Source organism: Gopherus evgoodei, chromosome 6 (genome assembly GCF_007399415.2).
Source record: "Gopherus evgoodei ecotype Sinaloan lineage chromosome 6, rGopEvg1_v1.p, whole genome shotgun sequence".
NCBI classification, from domain to species: Eukaryota; Metazoa; Chordata; order Testudines; family Testudinidae; genus Gopherus; species Gopherus evgoodei.
Window position 1 is genome coordinate 131,761,846 of NC_044327.1, and position 15,001 is coordinate 131,776,846.

The 15,001-nt window shown below is 42.9% G+C and overlaps 1 protein-coding gene across 1 annotated transcript in view; it reads right to left on the reverse strand.

The window, feature by feature from the left end:
* Positions 1–2,217: 2,217 nt before the first annotated feature.
* Positions 2,218–15,001, reverse strand: part of DCAF12 (DDB1 and CUL4 associated factor 12) — a 38,221-nt gene continuing 25,437 nt past the window's right edge. The window contains exons 8-9 of the mRNA XM_030568065.1: positions 13,923–14,107; positions 2,218–11,757 (exon numbers count right to left, since the gene is read on the reverse strand). Of these exons, the coding sequence (XP_030423925.1) occupies positions 11,599–11,757; positions 13,923–14,107 (344 nt within the window). The 3' untranslated portion in view covers positions 2,218–11,598. The remainder of the gene's footprint in view (positions 11,758–13,922; positions 14,108–15,001) is intronic.

The following is a 15,001-nucleotide window of genomic DNA, read 5'->3' on the forward strand; positions in this document are numbered from 1 at the left end:
GGGGGCGTGGTGGGTCTGTTGGTGGGTGCTAAGCAGGGCTGGAGCACCCCCAGATTCGGTGTCTATGTCACTGAGTTGGAAGGCTGGCTGAGAAAAGACTCCTCTCTCCTCAGGAGGAAGCAGCCCCATTATCTGAGAACTAGGGTGACCAGACAGCAAATGTGAAAAATCGGGATGGGGGCAATAGGAGCCTATATAAGAAACAGCCTCAAATATCAGGACTATCCCTATAAAATCGGGACATCTGGTCACCCTCTCTGAGACAGGTTTTCCCAGTCCATATTTTACTCTGGGCTGTATTTAAAATTTGAAGATGTAACTGCTCCCCTTTCCCAGCAGAGGGTGGAGTGGACCATTGCCCTCAAAATGCAGCACACAGGCTCCATACAGTTACAATAAGCTCAGCTGGGAAATGCACACAACCACTCAGGAAACGTGGAGCTCGGCCCAGGCAGAGCAAACTAAACTGGGTCTGATCTGGCATCTTGGAGTGGGCAGTAGCTTTTTCCATGTGCGAGCGCCCTGGGCACTGTTCCACTGCGATTCTTATCTGTGTAACAGCACCACCAACTGGCAGAGACAAGACACCACATTACACTCAAAAATAAGCTGCGGCTGGAAAATGTAAAACATAAGCAACACTGTACTTTAGAGGCAGCCCTGCCATACCTGGCCTAGGAGCAGTAGGGAGGTAAAAGACTCAATAGTGGGAGGAAGCAAACTAACTGTGGGCACGAGCCCTGGGTTTGTCCCTTCAAAGCGCAGTACAGATGTACTAGGTTCTTGGTCTTCATCATCAGAGCTCCCACAGGTGAAAGTGACAATGCTCTCCCTCTGCCTCCCCTGAGAGCAACAGTTCAGAGGGACATGGGGGTTTATGGAACAGAAGTGTTACCACTGCAGGAAAGCAGGCGGGTAGCAGTCATGGCAGTGATCTCTGTAGTATAGGCCTAACTCCTGCAGAGAGTTTTATCTGTGCTCACAAGCATCCCCCATTGATCATTTTAGTGTCCCAGCACAGCACAATTGCAGTGGTCAGAGAGAGGTTCTCTGGAAACTGGGGTCCAGTCCATAGAGCACCTTGGACAAAAAGGAAAAAAAAAAAAGTAAAGGTCATGATTTTGAACTGGAGTCTGTTCAAGGGGGAGCCAATGCAGAGGGCAATCTCTCAGGGAAAGCGATTCCTGGGCACCCGTGTTGCTGAGTCCGCAAGCAGCTGTGTTCTGAACTAGCTAGGAGCTTCGTCAAGGTGCAGGGCTTTGTTCCTATATATTAAATCTTAGGAGACATTTCTTCTGCACAAGTCACCTGGGAAACTCCGTCCGCAGAGTTGGTGGGGATTGATGGGCTCTGCAAGAAACAGCATCCCACCCTCCTCAGCCAGGAGTGGTCTCAAATCTTTTGGGATAGGTAGGGAAACAGAGAGAGAAGCGGTTACAACAAAAAAAACCCACTTCACTGTGGGAAGGGAAACGGAATGAGAAAACGAGTGCCATGAGTGTGTAGATGCAAACTGTCTCCTGTGCACAGAAATAATGAGCCATATGCTGAATAGTATCTAGTAGCACAAGCAAGCCTGGGAGTGGTGTGCCAGACCTGCCACAGATCTTAAGGGCCCTCTCTTACATTCTCACTATCACCCTGAAGACGTCTCGAGGTAGTGAAGGCAAAACAGTGGTTAAAATGAAGATTATGCCTGCCTCAAGAGGGTGGGACAGCAGGAGCATAACGACGTCATGTTTATGAAGGTCTTTGAGACCCTTCAATAAGACAGCATGGAAGTCTAAAGTATACCTACAGTATTACTGCCTTTAGGACAATTTCCTTGTGAAACAAACTACTCTGCTGCTGGGGCCACACAGGGCATGGGATAGATTCTGGCTGTGAGGAGGGGACAAGAGGACTGCTCTGTAGTGTTCTTGAGATTATGTTCTTCACTATACAGTCATTAAAATGCCACAAGCAGTTCAGATTTATTTCCCCTTGAACAAGACAGGCCAGCAAGGAGTCCTCCTGTTTAAAAGGAGCATGACCAAGACAGTAGGTCTGAAGTTAGATTCCCAGTATGGCACTAATAGCTATTAGGCATTTATACTAGGCTATATACAGCAGTAAAGCACTACTTCTGGCTCCTAGCAGGTTGTTAATACAGCTAAGCATGATTGCCCCTGGGTTTATGTATAGTAGTGGGGTTAAATAGTAAAGGACACCACTAACTAACACTATACAAATACATTTTATTTAGAGATATCCATATTAAGATGCACAAATACTTTTGTTCACCAATTTCAGTTCACACAACTTCAAGTAGTGGAAAAAAACTGCAGTTAGTTACAATTATTCTATATAACAGGGCAGTAGTAAAAGATCTATTTGTCAGACTACAGAATGGTTAACACTCGGATGAGAATGTACAGATCTATGTATTAAAAAGTGCATTGGTCATTGCCACATACACTAACATGCTTTTTCCAAGAGCAACATCTTTCTGGCATGTGGACACAGTAACCCGGTTAATGTGAAATTGAAAATCATCACTATTTGATTTGGAAATAAATCTGCAAACAAATCTCCCCAAACCAGGAATTAAGAGTTTTGTTCCTTGATCGATACAAGACAGTCAGCTTGCAAACCAAACTTCATTATGCTGTCCATATGATCAGGCAACACACTGATGACCTAAAGCAGTCACAGTTAACAGCCCATCTTCACCAGCTCTCCTCTTTTATTCTGAAGAGAAGTCTAAAACACTCAACTGCATTTAGGAAGCTGATGTGGGACAGTCACCAAATCTTTGCAGCCAGTTTGAATTCTTCCACACAAGAAAAAACACCTCATCCCACAAAAAAGAAATATGCAAGCAAGCCAGCTGGGATCACATGTTGCTGGATTCATATTTTTGCGATCCCACATTAAAGTAGAGAAAGAAAGCGGTGCTGGATCTGTAGAGTAACTGCAGTGGATTTAAAATTAATAAAAACACATGGAACCTTAACTTAAACCATCTCCTTAACACAAGGAAAGCCCAGCAGATTCCATTTGTTATTGATAGCCCCTTTTTTGCATTCAAACAGCGAGGGAGCACTGCATGCTGCTCAAGAAAGACCAGTGAGGATTGCTCTATGGATGTTAGCATTGAATAGCAGGAATCACATATTAAAATCAGTCTTCAGTTAAACTCCTTGCATTGAAGACAAAGTGAAACAGGCCGACCTTTACATTATACCTAAGGAAATCCAAGAGGCACATTTTGCATTGATCAAAAATAACCTTGATGTACATTGCAACATTCAATGAATTTGGAATCTATGAACCTCCAGTGGAAGTGATTTAAAACAAAAAAGTCAGGAACTCTGTTCTAATTCCATTGAGATGAATTTAAACTGCTCCCTCATCTACTTGAACTAGAGGTACCTTTCCAGTTCTCTGCATACAAAGCCTGTCTCCCCCCTCTCCTCCGGCTTGTTTTCTTCTGCACACAATGGAAAAGTGTAACCTCAATGCCTCACAGGGTAGGTCCCAAAAGCATGTCAGGAGAGCTGAGGATGGGAATCAGTAGAGATTGTACATGTGCAGTGATCCCCAGAACAAGAAGGTGGAAAGTAAAAACCACCAGATTTAGATAGCCAGTAGTGCAGGAATTAATTGGTTTACAGAGCAGGAATGAGTGGGGAGCACAGCCCTCCAGATCAGAGGAGACCAATTTAGGGAAATATCCAGGGCTGGGGAAGGGAGAGGAAGAGAAAGGAGGGAATCAAACTGTAGAAGTTCTGATCCAGTAAAGTACATAAGGGCTTGAAGTAGGTGCTTAAGTCTCATCAGCTTCAGCAGGATGTAAGCACATGCCCCGGGGATTTGCTGAACAGGAGCCCAAGTTAGCAAGCCACGATGGAACATGCTGGACTCCACAGAAGAGCGACTGGGACAAAAGGCTGAATGATGGAGACAAAGCTTGTGAAAGAACAAGAGGGACAGAGCCTGCTGCAGGCTGTTTTGTGAGCAGGAAAATGGAGCAAGGGGATCAGTGCCCGCTGCGTTCTGTGAATCCTGGGGAAGCAGCAAGTCTCAACCGGAATTCTACACCCCCTGCACCCACAGGTAATGCGGGATCAATAGGTAGAGCCAAAAGGGGGAAGCCACAAACAAGGGCCCTCTTCACTATGGCCCGCCAGCAGTGGGAAGAGTGCTGCCCCTCAGCACCCCAGAAATGAAGCCATTTCCTAAGTCAGGAAAAATCCTGGAAAGCTCAAGTGCAGTAGGAGCCTGGGGAGGAAGGGGTGGGTGGCAGGGTGATGACAATCAAAGAAGAAACAGGTGCTTTCCTGCACTATCTTCACATGGCATCTCTGAAGATAGAAGACCAGCCGTTTCCACAGGCAAGCTCCAGCCGTAATTGACTGTCAGATAAGGGATGATGAAGATCTGCAGCCGAACCCCTAGGCCTCCATTGTTCAAGTGTATTAAAATAGCTGCTTGTCTTCTAAAGTAACAGGCCTGTGGAATTCACCTTGGACAAACTGTGCAATATATGTGTCTGCCACTTAACCATATGGTCCAGCAACAGTGTCTCCCCCCCATTAATTACTGCAGGAAACTGCCTTTAATAAAGTAATTGTAGCCATTACAATTGTAAAGAAAGCCCTGTGCTGTAACCAGAAGGAACCAGCAATCAGCCTGGAAGTGTGATGTAGCCCCCCAGTATTCCAATGGGGTGTTAACTCTGAAGTGGAATGACAATATTGTTAGCTATTCCCCTGCTGTTAAGATTGCAGGCAGTGGGCGTCACTTCCCACCTTACTGACCACCGCGTTATGAAATCTGGATGTTAGCATTTCAGCTTCTGTAGTGGTTAACAAAAAAGCAGGAATTGTCATTTCACATGCAGGTAGGTAGCAACAGGTTTATGATGGAGCACAGAGTGGTCTTTCTACCCAAGGGCCACCAATATTTTTGTACAACTTCCAGTACAAACTATTTGAATTTTTTCAGACCAGACAAGAACTTGGAATTTATTCTTAAAGATGAACTGGAAAGAATGGAGAAAAAAGTTAAACCATTAAAGATTACAAACCAGAAAACAAGTCAGATTAGGTCTGCTCAGTAGGATCTAATGAGGATAAGTAGGGCCAAACGCTACACTAAATAAGATCTCTAGGTTACTCCGTTTTAGGAATGTGCCATTATATCCACAGACTAATGACCATACATTGACACAGTTGTGTTGGCTTTGTAGGGCTAACGGAAAAGAGAGAGTGACTGAATCCAGTTCTACTGAGCCAGAGGAATATTGTGCTAAAGTTCCAATCAGTGACTCATTTACAAGCTCACTGAAGGCAGTGGGATTGGTGATACTCGAGAATAAACCCAGCTTGAACTTCAGATCATATTGAATTTGCAGGGCAGTTAGGAAAGTAATTTTTGTATTCAGATTCAGCACATTGGAAGTCACTGAGAAACAGAACCAAGCCCACAAAGCCTTTTTATTTTTGAAGTCACTTTTCAGAGAAGAACAGCTGTTTACGGGATAACTTTCTAGACACTGCGCTGCATATACAAACCAGTTGGTTTCTGCATGCAATCTGCAACTTTCCATTGTTTAATTTGCAAATTGCATGGACAGTTTTAAACATTTAGCCCTCAAGTTAAACACATGAACTACAGAACATTTGAAAGACCTCTACTCCCTTTGCTTAACTGCTTCCGTGCAAGTTCAAGATTCTGCACTGTATCAAAATAGTTGAGGCTATAAACTATACCGAAAATTTTTTTGTGCATGCATGCACACAATAGCAACATATGCCAAAGAAACATTGGGTCCTGAACTTAAAACAGAAGTAGGCACGTGACAGAAGTCATGATATTTTCAATGCACTGGATGTTTAAGTCTATGAAGCGTAGTCTACGTGGAAAAACATTTTAAAAGAACTACAGTTCACTTTAAGACATCCTAACCCCAAGTCACAAGTTGTGATCCCCACATATTTTAAACATCCTGTGTAGTTTGTGCATCATATATATTGACACATATATCCTAGGAAGGGGAGAAGATCCAGCATCTTATGTACATATTACCAAACATGTAAACACTGATGTCTGTACAAGGACTCATCCCAAGACAAAAATCAGTGCATTTGATTTGTGTCTATCCCATATTCTTGAATGTCAAATGAAAAAAAGTCACAACTAACAATACAAACTTGTTGCAACTTCACTGTTTACGTCTTAGAAAAAGACAATGATGAGTTTCCGCCAGATAACTTTGCAAAGATCAAGGTACCATAAGAGAAAGGCACGTTACCCTCTGATTGGTCCTTTTTGTTATTTGGATGAATCATAGTGATTTATATACCCTGAGACTGCAGGAGGCCATAATAGGAGAGGAAACCAGGTGAGCAGATAAACAAAAAAGTACAAGTTTAATGAGATTTAAGATTCAGCACCTGAAATTTCCCTTCTAATTAAGGAAATCTATAGAAAAGCAGATTCTAAAAATCATGAGCTATCTCCAAGATTTTAGTTTTGAGAGAAGATAAACAGTGTTTGAAGGGGTACAGACAGGATACTGTACATGTCTCCAAGTGTTTTACATAGACCCATATTTTATTTCAGTCCATTACTGTGGCAATTTGTATACGGTCAATACCGTTTACCCAGATGGTCAGATGCAGCCTACAACTCAGCCAGCCACAGTACTTTTGTTTTACGTTTTACATATGAATGGGCTGCAGGAACTACAGGTCCCAGCATGCAGCTAGAAGAGAGTTGGTTGAAAAATGGCTTCTGAAGGCCTCTGGAGTCTAGGGACAAAACAGACCAGGTTCCACTCAGACAACTCTTGAAAACACTGTGGGTTTTTTTGTTTTTTTAAGTATCTACTACAGGATTTTTAAGTATCCAATTTTGATGAGGAGACCCAGCACAGATGCAGCTACAAGAATTACCTAATTCCCAAGCAATAAATTAAAGCACATGGAAAACAGCCAGAATAGATTCCACATAAAGGGCCAATATCAACCAAAGATTTTTGTTTTTTTTTAAACTAACAAAAATCAAGTTTCTCCTTTAAATAGAACTTCTGGGTGGTTCTGAGAGGAACACCAAACCTGCCCTCCTTTCTGTGCACACTCCTGCCTGCCCCTTATGCTACTACTTGCAGACCCAGGAGAACAGCATGCACAAACTGCCCCTAGAGCAGAGCAGAGTGTGAATACTTTCCCCTCTCCCCCAAGATTAGGGCATAGGAGTGATGCAACTGACCACCAATGCCACAGTGAAACCAACACTCCATGAACTGCTGTCAAATCCACAAGACAATCTGAAAAAAATAAATTCATCTGTTTTAAAAGACCTGCAGTTGCTTTTGACAACAGATGGAACATTGTCAGATGGAGATGCAATTTGGGATGAGTCACTCTCAGAACTTCGATACCACTGCAAAGAGGGAGGGCTGAAAAATACACATCTTCTCTGGGACTTTGCAGCTACAAACTTCTCACAAGAGCAGCACCTCAGTGAGCAAGGTTTGGATGGAAGTGACTCACTCCTGAAGGTATGAAAACTACCCGTCAAGGATTATTATGATAATGTATTTTTGCATTGACTTCAATGGGTGTTGAATTAGACCAGTCTCAGGTGGGTTTTTTAAATAGCTTAGAAATGTACTCTCTTTGGGACTACTGGAACTGGCCCAGGAATAACACAAACTATGAATCTCAATGAAACTTGTGCTTGGTCTGTGGCTCTCCTGAGCTGGGGTGGTAACATGCTCAGCTAGCTCCCTCAGAGTGATGCTGCAGAGAGCTGTGTCAAGCTTCCTTGGCTGGCAGGACAGACTGTGAGATGATGGACTAAGGTTGGAGGGGTTAATAGAAAAATGGCCTGGGGAATAACGCTGAATTTGATAGTGGAAATAGCTGGACAGTTTAGGAAGAAAATGGAAATGGGTTCTCTCTCATCATGAACACACTGGCTAGTTGCTGTAGAGTTGCCAGTCAGTACCCATGAGTTGGCTACTAGTGGGTCCATCACTGTTAAATAATTCATCTGCTACATTAGAACAATCATATGATGCTTCAAGGATGCCATGCTTTGCACAGCAGCCTTATGAAAAGTGCTGGATGATCAAATAAACCGCTTGAGACATTACAATGCAAATAGGATACCATGTTAATATAATATCAAATATCAGAAAAATGCAGGTCTGTCTGAATGATCCTTAAGAACCTTATTTTCCCTCAAAGCAACTCTGAGGAAGGGGAAAAAAAGGTCATTAAGATATCTGACTTTGAGCACTTGGAAAAATTGCTAGTCTACAAACAAAGTGAGACCACCACTGGGTTTCCGTACCCTATTTTAAAGCTATCGAAATCTAGTCAGGCCATATTCACCCCCAATAACGTTTCTCTACTGTTGCTTGAGAGATAGGAGCTTTGCCTTCACACCAACTTCCATGGCTGGGCTCACAGCCTCCCCACTGCTGTACCAGCAAACCAGTGACCCATATTTGGATCCCCACATGCTACTATCCCCCCTGCCATGTTTTGGTATTTCAATTTTAAATCTAAAACTGTATAGTCTAGGGAGCATAGTGCAATGGAACAGGCATAGACTAGAAATCAGGAAACCTAGGTTCTTTTCCTGTTTCTACTTCTGATTTACTGAGAGACATTTGGCAAGTCACTTCCCCTCCCAGCCTCTGTTTCCATAACTGCTCAATGGATCAAAAGAAATACTTGACTACGGATACTCAGGATCACATCACAGTAAGGCATCCCATCTTGAAGGGACAGCTACTTAAAACACTGGTCTGAAACTTTATAATCTATTACTGTTAAAAGCAACACATGATTACTAAGATTAAAGTATTTCCCAGTTTTCTTTTTGCATTGGACAGCACTGGATGTATATTCCATTTACCTTGTTTGTGTGGGCTTTCCATGCAAGGGAAAAAGTTCCCCCCCCAAAACAGGAAACAGTCACCAATAGGAATACAACACACTGGCAGAAGGCTCAGGAGCAAATGCAGTACTTGAAACTACATCTCCACGTCCCCCTCCCCTCACAATGAAATTGACTAATTTTAAATTGGTGTCCCCCTAACACCAAACACATCTACATTGGACAATGCTCAAATCACCTGGAGAGAACAATTTCCCCAAAGACTCCAAGTTACAAACAAATGAGTTTTAAATTAACAAGATTAACTATAAAGGGAGTTAGATTTCAAGACCAAAAGGCTTCCTTCAGCATTAAAAAAAAAGTATTTAAAATGGTATTAAACACTGTGGACCCAACTTTAACACAGCTGAGCTCTGCTCTCAGAGATGTCAGCTGGAGCTGAGTGCTCAGTGCCTTTGCAAATCTGACCCCAAACAACAGGACCTGCCTGGGAATAAAATCCACCCCAAGAGAACGCAGAACATCTCAGCAGAAGAGAGAGTGATCTTAGACTGGATTTAAGACTACTCCTTCACAGAGATGAAATGTCACCATATTTCATGTAGATTAAATATTTTCCTTTGCATATTTCTGAGCAGAGTGAAATGCTACATCTCTGCCCTGCCAAACATTCATAAAAGAAACCCCAAAAGCAACATGTTCCCATCATGGAACTGTGACTGGTGACAGTATAAAAAATACTTAGAATCTTTACATTCGTTTAACAACGGAAGTTCTGAGAGAACTACTTCATTTACAGCCCTATCATTTAACAGCTACTACTTGGAAACGGCGTAATAAAACCATATTTATTTTTCAATTTTGGTTTGATGCAGATTTTAAGCAACCAACCCACTAGCAGAAGTTTGGAATGCAGCAGTAAAATTGCTTGGTTTGCAAAGTGATCAAGTCAGGCCTATACTTCAAATCCCAGTGTGCATATGGGACAACCCTTTCCTTAACCCTGACATGCAATCAGAATGTGGGGGGAAAGCCTGCACTTCTACCATGTCTTTTGTCTGATAATCTCAAGTTAGAAATTAAGCCTCAGGTGCCATGTGTGCATGTTACAGATCTGCACAGTGAGGCACAGAGACATGAAGTGACAGGGCAACAGCAGCTACAGCCAGGAAGAGAACCAGTCTAATGCTTAACACTGTGCTTTAGCCACAAGATCATCTTTTCTCGTCAGAAATGCACAATCCCTCCATGACTGAGCCTATATTTTGTTTGCGAAGCGTATCCAGACTGTCATCCTGCACTCACAGCTCCCGGTGAAGTCCAAAGCAGGACTTAACAATAAGCTAGGTGCTCGGGGGGTGGGGGGGAGAGAGGGAGAGAGTCTCCTATAAAATCCAAGTGACAGCCTGTGCTTTTCTTAACATGATGAGTTGAACACGAAGTCTAGCTACCTCGTAAGTTTCAAACCTGCATTAGAAAATGAAGCCTACAGTCATTAAAGAGGAAGACAACTGTATTTGCTAATAGCAACAACTAACTGCATATGCCACCCTCCTTCCAAAGGTCAGGAGGAAAAAAAATATGAACATATTAGCATAACATCTCCCTGCCCATCAACTTTAATAGCAGTAACTGGCTAGCAAAAACCATTCCTGCCAACATTACTCACTGTTGGTGGGAGAACTGCAAGAGGGGAAATGTTACGGGGGGGAAGGAGGGAGAAGTCTCCAGCATGAAAGAGGTGCGTGTGTCTTTAGGCAGACTCCAGGTATCTGGAGTCCTGGCTCCTCCCTGCCATCCAGCCCCAGCCACCCAGAGGACCCCCAGCTACTCTGGAAGTTAATCAGATTGAATTAGGTTAGCCACCATGCAAATCCATCTCCTCCTGGGATGCCATTTCCCTTAGTGCCCCAATCGGGGGCAGTCCACCATCCTAACAGCTGTCATGTCACACAATACCCCCACTGCAGTACAGACAGCCTACTCTGAAGGTCCAACAACCTTTCCAACTGACACTCAGGATAGAGAGAGAAGGGGTAACAAGAGACAGTCATTTTTCTCATGCACTGTTGGGATGCCAGGCTTGGGGGTCCTTGCTACACTCTGGGCTAGGTAAGATGTTACTGGTGGTGCTCTGTTCCTGGGTTCCAATGCACATGGTTTTGATACATTTTCCTTTACGCATACAGTGTCATTAGACTTGTACTTTAAAAAAAATCAAGCTAGGCCTGAGCCATGCTCTGCAGATAAAGGAGTAGCTTATCTCATAAATATTTTTAATATTTTTAATTACAAGTAGTCCTCACTCCAGGTAACGTAACCGACACAAAGTACCTGCATACACACAGCCCCTGGACTTTCACAGAAAGCCTGGCAGCAACCACTCTATAAGAAAGGAATCCTACCGCACAGCAAAGTAGGGGGCATATGGCTGAGTTAGCCTATACGGGGAAGAGTCACTTGGAGTAAATACAATAAAATGGGATTTTAAAAAAACCCTTCATATAAAGGATCAAGGAAGTTAAAGCAAAATCTGGTTCAAAAAAAGACGTACAAAACTGTTGAAGACCAACAGAAAAAAACTCTGCCAAAAATAACTTGCATTTAAACCAGAAAACAATGTCATCACACAATTTCTTTGTTAAAAAAGGAAAGAAGGTGGAAATCAGCGTCAAGATGGGCATTTGGGAAGAGTTCTCATTAGCTCCAGAGACCAGCGTAATTCCCATGGAGTCCTGATGGAAGGGGACCTCCTGCCACAAAGAGTTTCGTTCCAGACGAGTCATAGCAGTGGGTGTAAACAGCATTTGCGAAGAAGTTAATGTCAGAAAAGTAATTCCTCCAGGTTTCATCATGATTCTGTTAAAGGAAAGTTCAAATCAGTATCGCTGCAAATGAGCAAAAGAGGAGAGCTTGTTTCACAAAAGCAAAATTTAGTCTTCACAGCCTGAAGAGAGGCTTTTTGCATTAATGATCCCTGGGGTTTATGCAGATAGGCTAGAACTGGGAGACACCAGGAACATCCCGCAGTCTATTTGATGGCCCAAATTTCCTCAGAAAGAACACTGGGGGGAGGGGAGGAAAATAAGGTTGGAAATCTCATTTATAAATCACTCAGACTTAATTTAATAACTAGAACTGAGAGAGTCTATTACTTTGTACTGAATAATTTATATTATGGTAGCACCTAAGAACCTCAAGCAAGGATCAGGGTTCCCCCCCTCCCCATACAGATGATGGTCCCTGCCCCTGCACAGTTTGAAAAGGGTAGATGTACTAATCAAACAGGAGCGAGTCTGAAAACCCTATACAATTCCACCAATACTGTGTATTTCTGGTCTCAAATCATCAGGTTAGATCATGTTTTATTAAGCAACAGCACAGCCTGGTGTATGCAGCAGGTACGCCGTATGTAAGGGTATAATGCAGTTAGAGTATAATACGTTATTTGACAAGTATAAAAGAGAGATTACGGCTTTGGAAAAAATGCTGTCTGTGTCTCGACTTGTTCCACTTTTTTCATTGCAGCTCTTATCTTGATCCCTCCTGAATGCAGATATCTAACCTAGGCCCCCAGGACTAAGTTTTCTAGACCACAAACAAATAGCCACACAAATATGACCACATAAAATCTGCTTTAAGTGTGTGTAACTAACATTGCTGTACCAATGCTCAACATAGAGGTCTGTTTCTGAGATTTCAATGAGAACTACAAAATAGAGTATGAAGTTTGTCATTCAGTAGCAGTTATGCAACAGTTTTGCTAGGAGAATGTTTTGTCAAGATTGAGTAATTCAAAACTGGCTCACCACATTGTGCTTGAGCTTTCATAAAGAGAGTACTTGTAAGTGAGGGACAGTTATGAGCAACTGAAGAATAGGAGTTAGGCTGAAATCAAATGTTAATTCTTACTAGTATGTGCTATATTTCTTTGCACCATCCTTTCCCTCTGCCTGGTCTAGGATTGTAAGTTCTTCAGGGTACAGAATGTATCTTAGATTTACAGTTGTCATAAACAAATAGTTAAGGGTTAATAGAACAGGAGTACTTCATGTTTCTTTTGCCTGTAAAGGGTTAACAAGATCAGTGAGCCTGGCTGTCACCTGACCAGAGGACCAATCAGGGGACAGGATACTTTCAAATCTTGAGGGAGGGAAGTTTTTGTGCGTGCTGTTAGTGTTTGGTTGTTGTTCTCTCTGGGTTCTGAGAGTGACCAGACGTGCAACCAGGTTTCTCTCCAATCTCCCTGATACAGGTTCTTATAGATTCAAAATAAGAAGTACTAGGTGATAAGGCGAGTTTAAGAACCTGATTGTTTTTTTATTCTGGTGAGACCCCAGGGGACTGGGTCTGGATCCACCAGGGAATTGGTGGGGAGAAAGGAGAGAAGGAGAAGAAAAAGGTTAATTTTCTCTCTGTGTTCGGATTACTTCTCAGGGAGAGTCTGGGAGGGGGAGAGAGAAGGAGGGGGGAAGGTGGATTTTCCTCTCTGTTTAAAGATTCAAGGAGTTTGAATCACAGTGATCTTCCAGGGTAACCCAGGGAGGGGAAGCCTGGGAGAGGCAACGATGGGGGAAATGGTTTACTTTCCTTGTGTTAAGATCCAGAGGGACTGGGTCTTGCGGGGTCCCCAGGCAAGGTTTTGGGGGGACCAGAGTGTACCAGGCACTGGAATTCCTGGTTGGTGGCAGCGCTACAAGTTCTAAGCTGGTAATTGAGCTTAGAGGAATTCATGCTGGTACCCCATCTTTTGGACGCTAAGGTTCAGAGTGGGGGGTTTACAACAGTGCAATACAATACATTGAAAATATAAAGTGCCATTTGCTAAGAACTGCAACAAGTTAGAGAAGTGTTCCTAACAGGTCGTTATTTCTGAGGAAAGGCTAAAGGGATTTCAGTCACCAGTGAGGGTTTTAGTGAAGCTCATCTGACACTTCTAGTTCCCAAAAATCACAGAATTAACTCGTCTGCCAGCCCTGTAGCACCCCTATATAGAAGAGCTTCAACAGCTGCAAGCTACTCACAAGCCAGCCTTTCCCGGTCGTCAACTTTAAAATTTCACTTCCTCCGAGTTTCTGTTTTTGTCCACGGCAGGTGTGATTGGGCTTTTCATCCAGGAACCTTTGGGCTCGGATGTCATAAAACAACAAGGAACCCTGCCCTGTTCCCACTGTGATAATGTGCTCATAAAAGCTCACTGACCGAATTCCTGTCAAAGAGAAAGGAATGTTACAATCACATTCAAGAGGAGATGCATGCTCTGGCTATGCAGTGGTGGGTGCTGCTTTAGGGGTTTTTTCCCTGTTACAAGAATGTAATAGTAGGCAGATTATTTCGTTTCCCTTTAACTGTAAGACAGCACAAGTCAGTTCTATTTATGTTACAGAAATCACAGCTGCTATTGCAAATATCTTTCCCTCTCCCCACAAAGGATCCGATCCAGCTCCCATTATTTATTTATATCGGAGTAGCGCGCCAAGGAGCCCCACTCAGAGCAGGGCACCCTTGTGCTAGACAACAAACAGAACCAAAAGATGGGCTCTGCCCCCAAGGGCTTATAATCTAAGTGTAAGACCTGAACCAGAGAGGCAGGTACAGACAGGGGGAGCACAAGTAAACAATATGGAAAGACTTCCTTCATTTCAGTGGCAGCAAGAGCAGTCCCATGATGACTGTGAGGGATATCATATGCAGATGTAGTAATCACTAGGAAGGAGACTGTCCTTTAAGACTCATCTCCCTGTGTTCCAAACATCACTTAAAAAAAATAATCTAGGTTTGTGCCCTGAACTAAGGGTCATTTAAACTGATCTGCTTTGGGGAGAGAATTTACCCAAACAAAATTATGTAGCATTACTTTGTTATTAAGGTCCAGTCATCACTTCACTATTTGCTGTATAAAGACTGTTTTGTAGATCCACAAAAAGAAACCCAATAAACCAGTGAGGATCCAAAAACAGTTTCTGCCACCTTCTTGGTACGATACAAGAAGCTTATAAAGCATGCTACACTTTGTTTAAAATAAGAAAATTAAACATTCAAAATGGAAGTGAAAGTTGAGTGTAAATATGCTTGCTCCCATCCAGCTATGCCAAACTGCAGT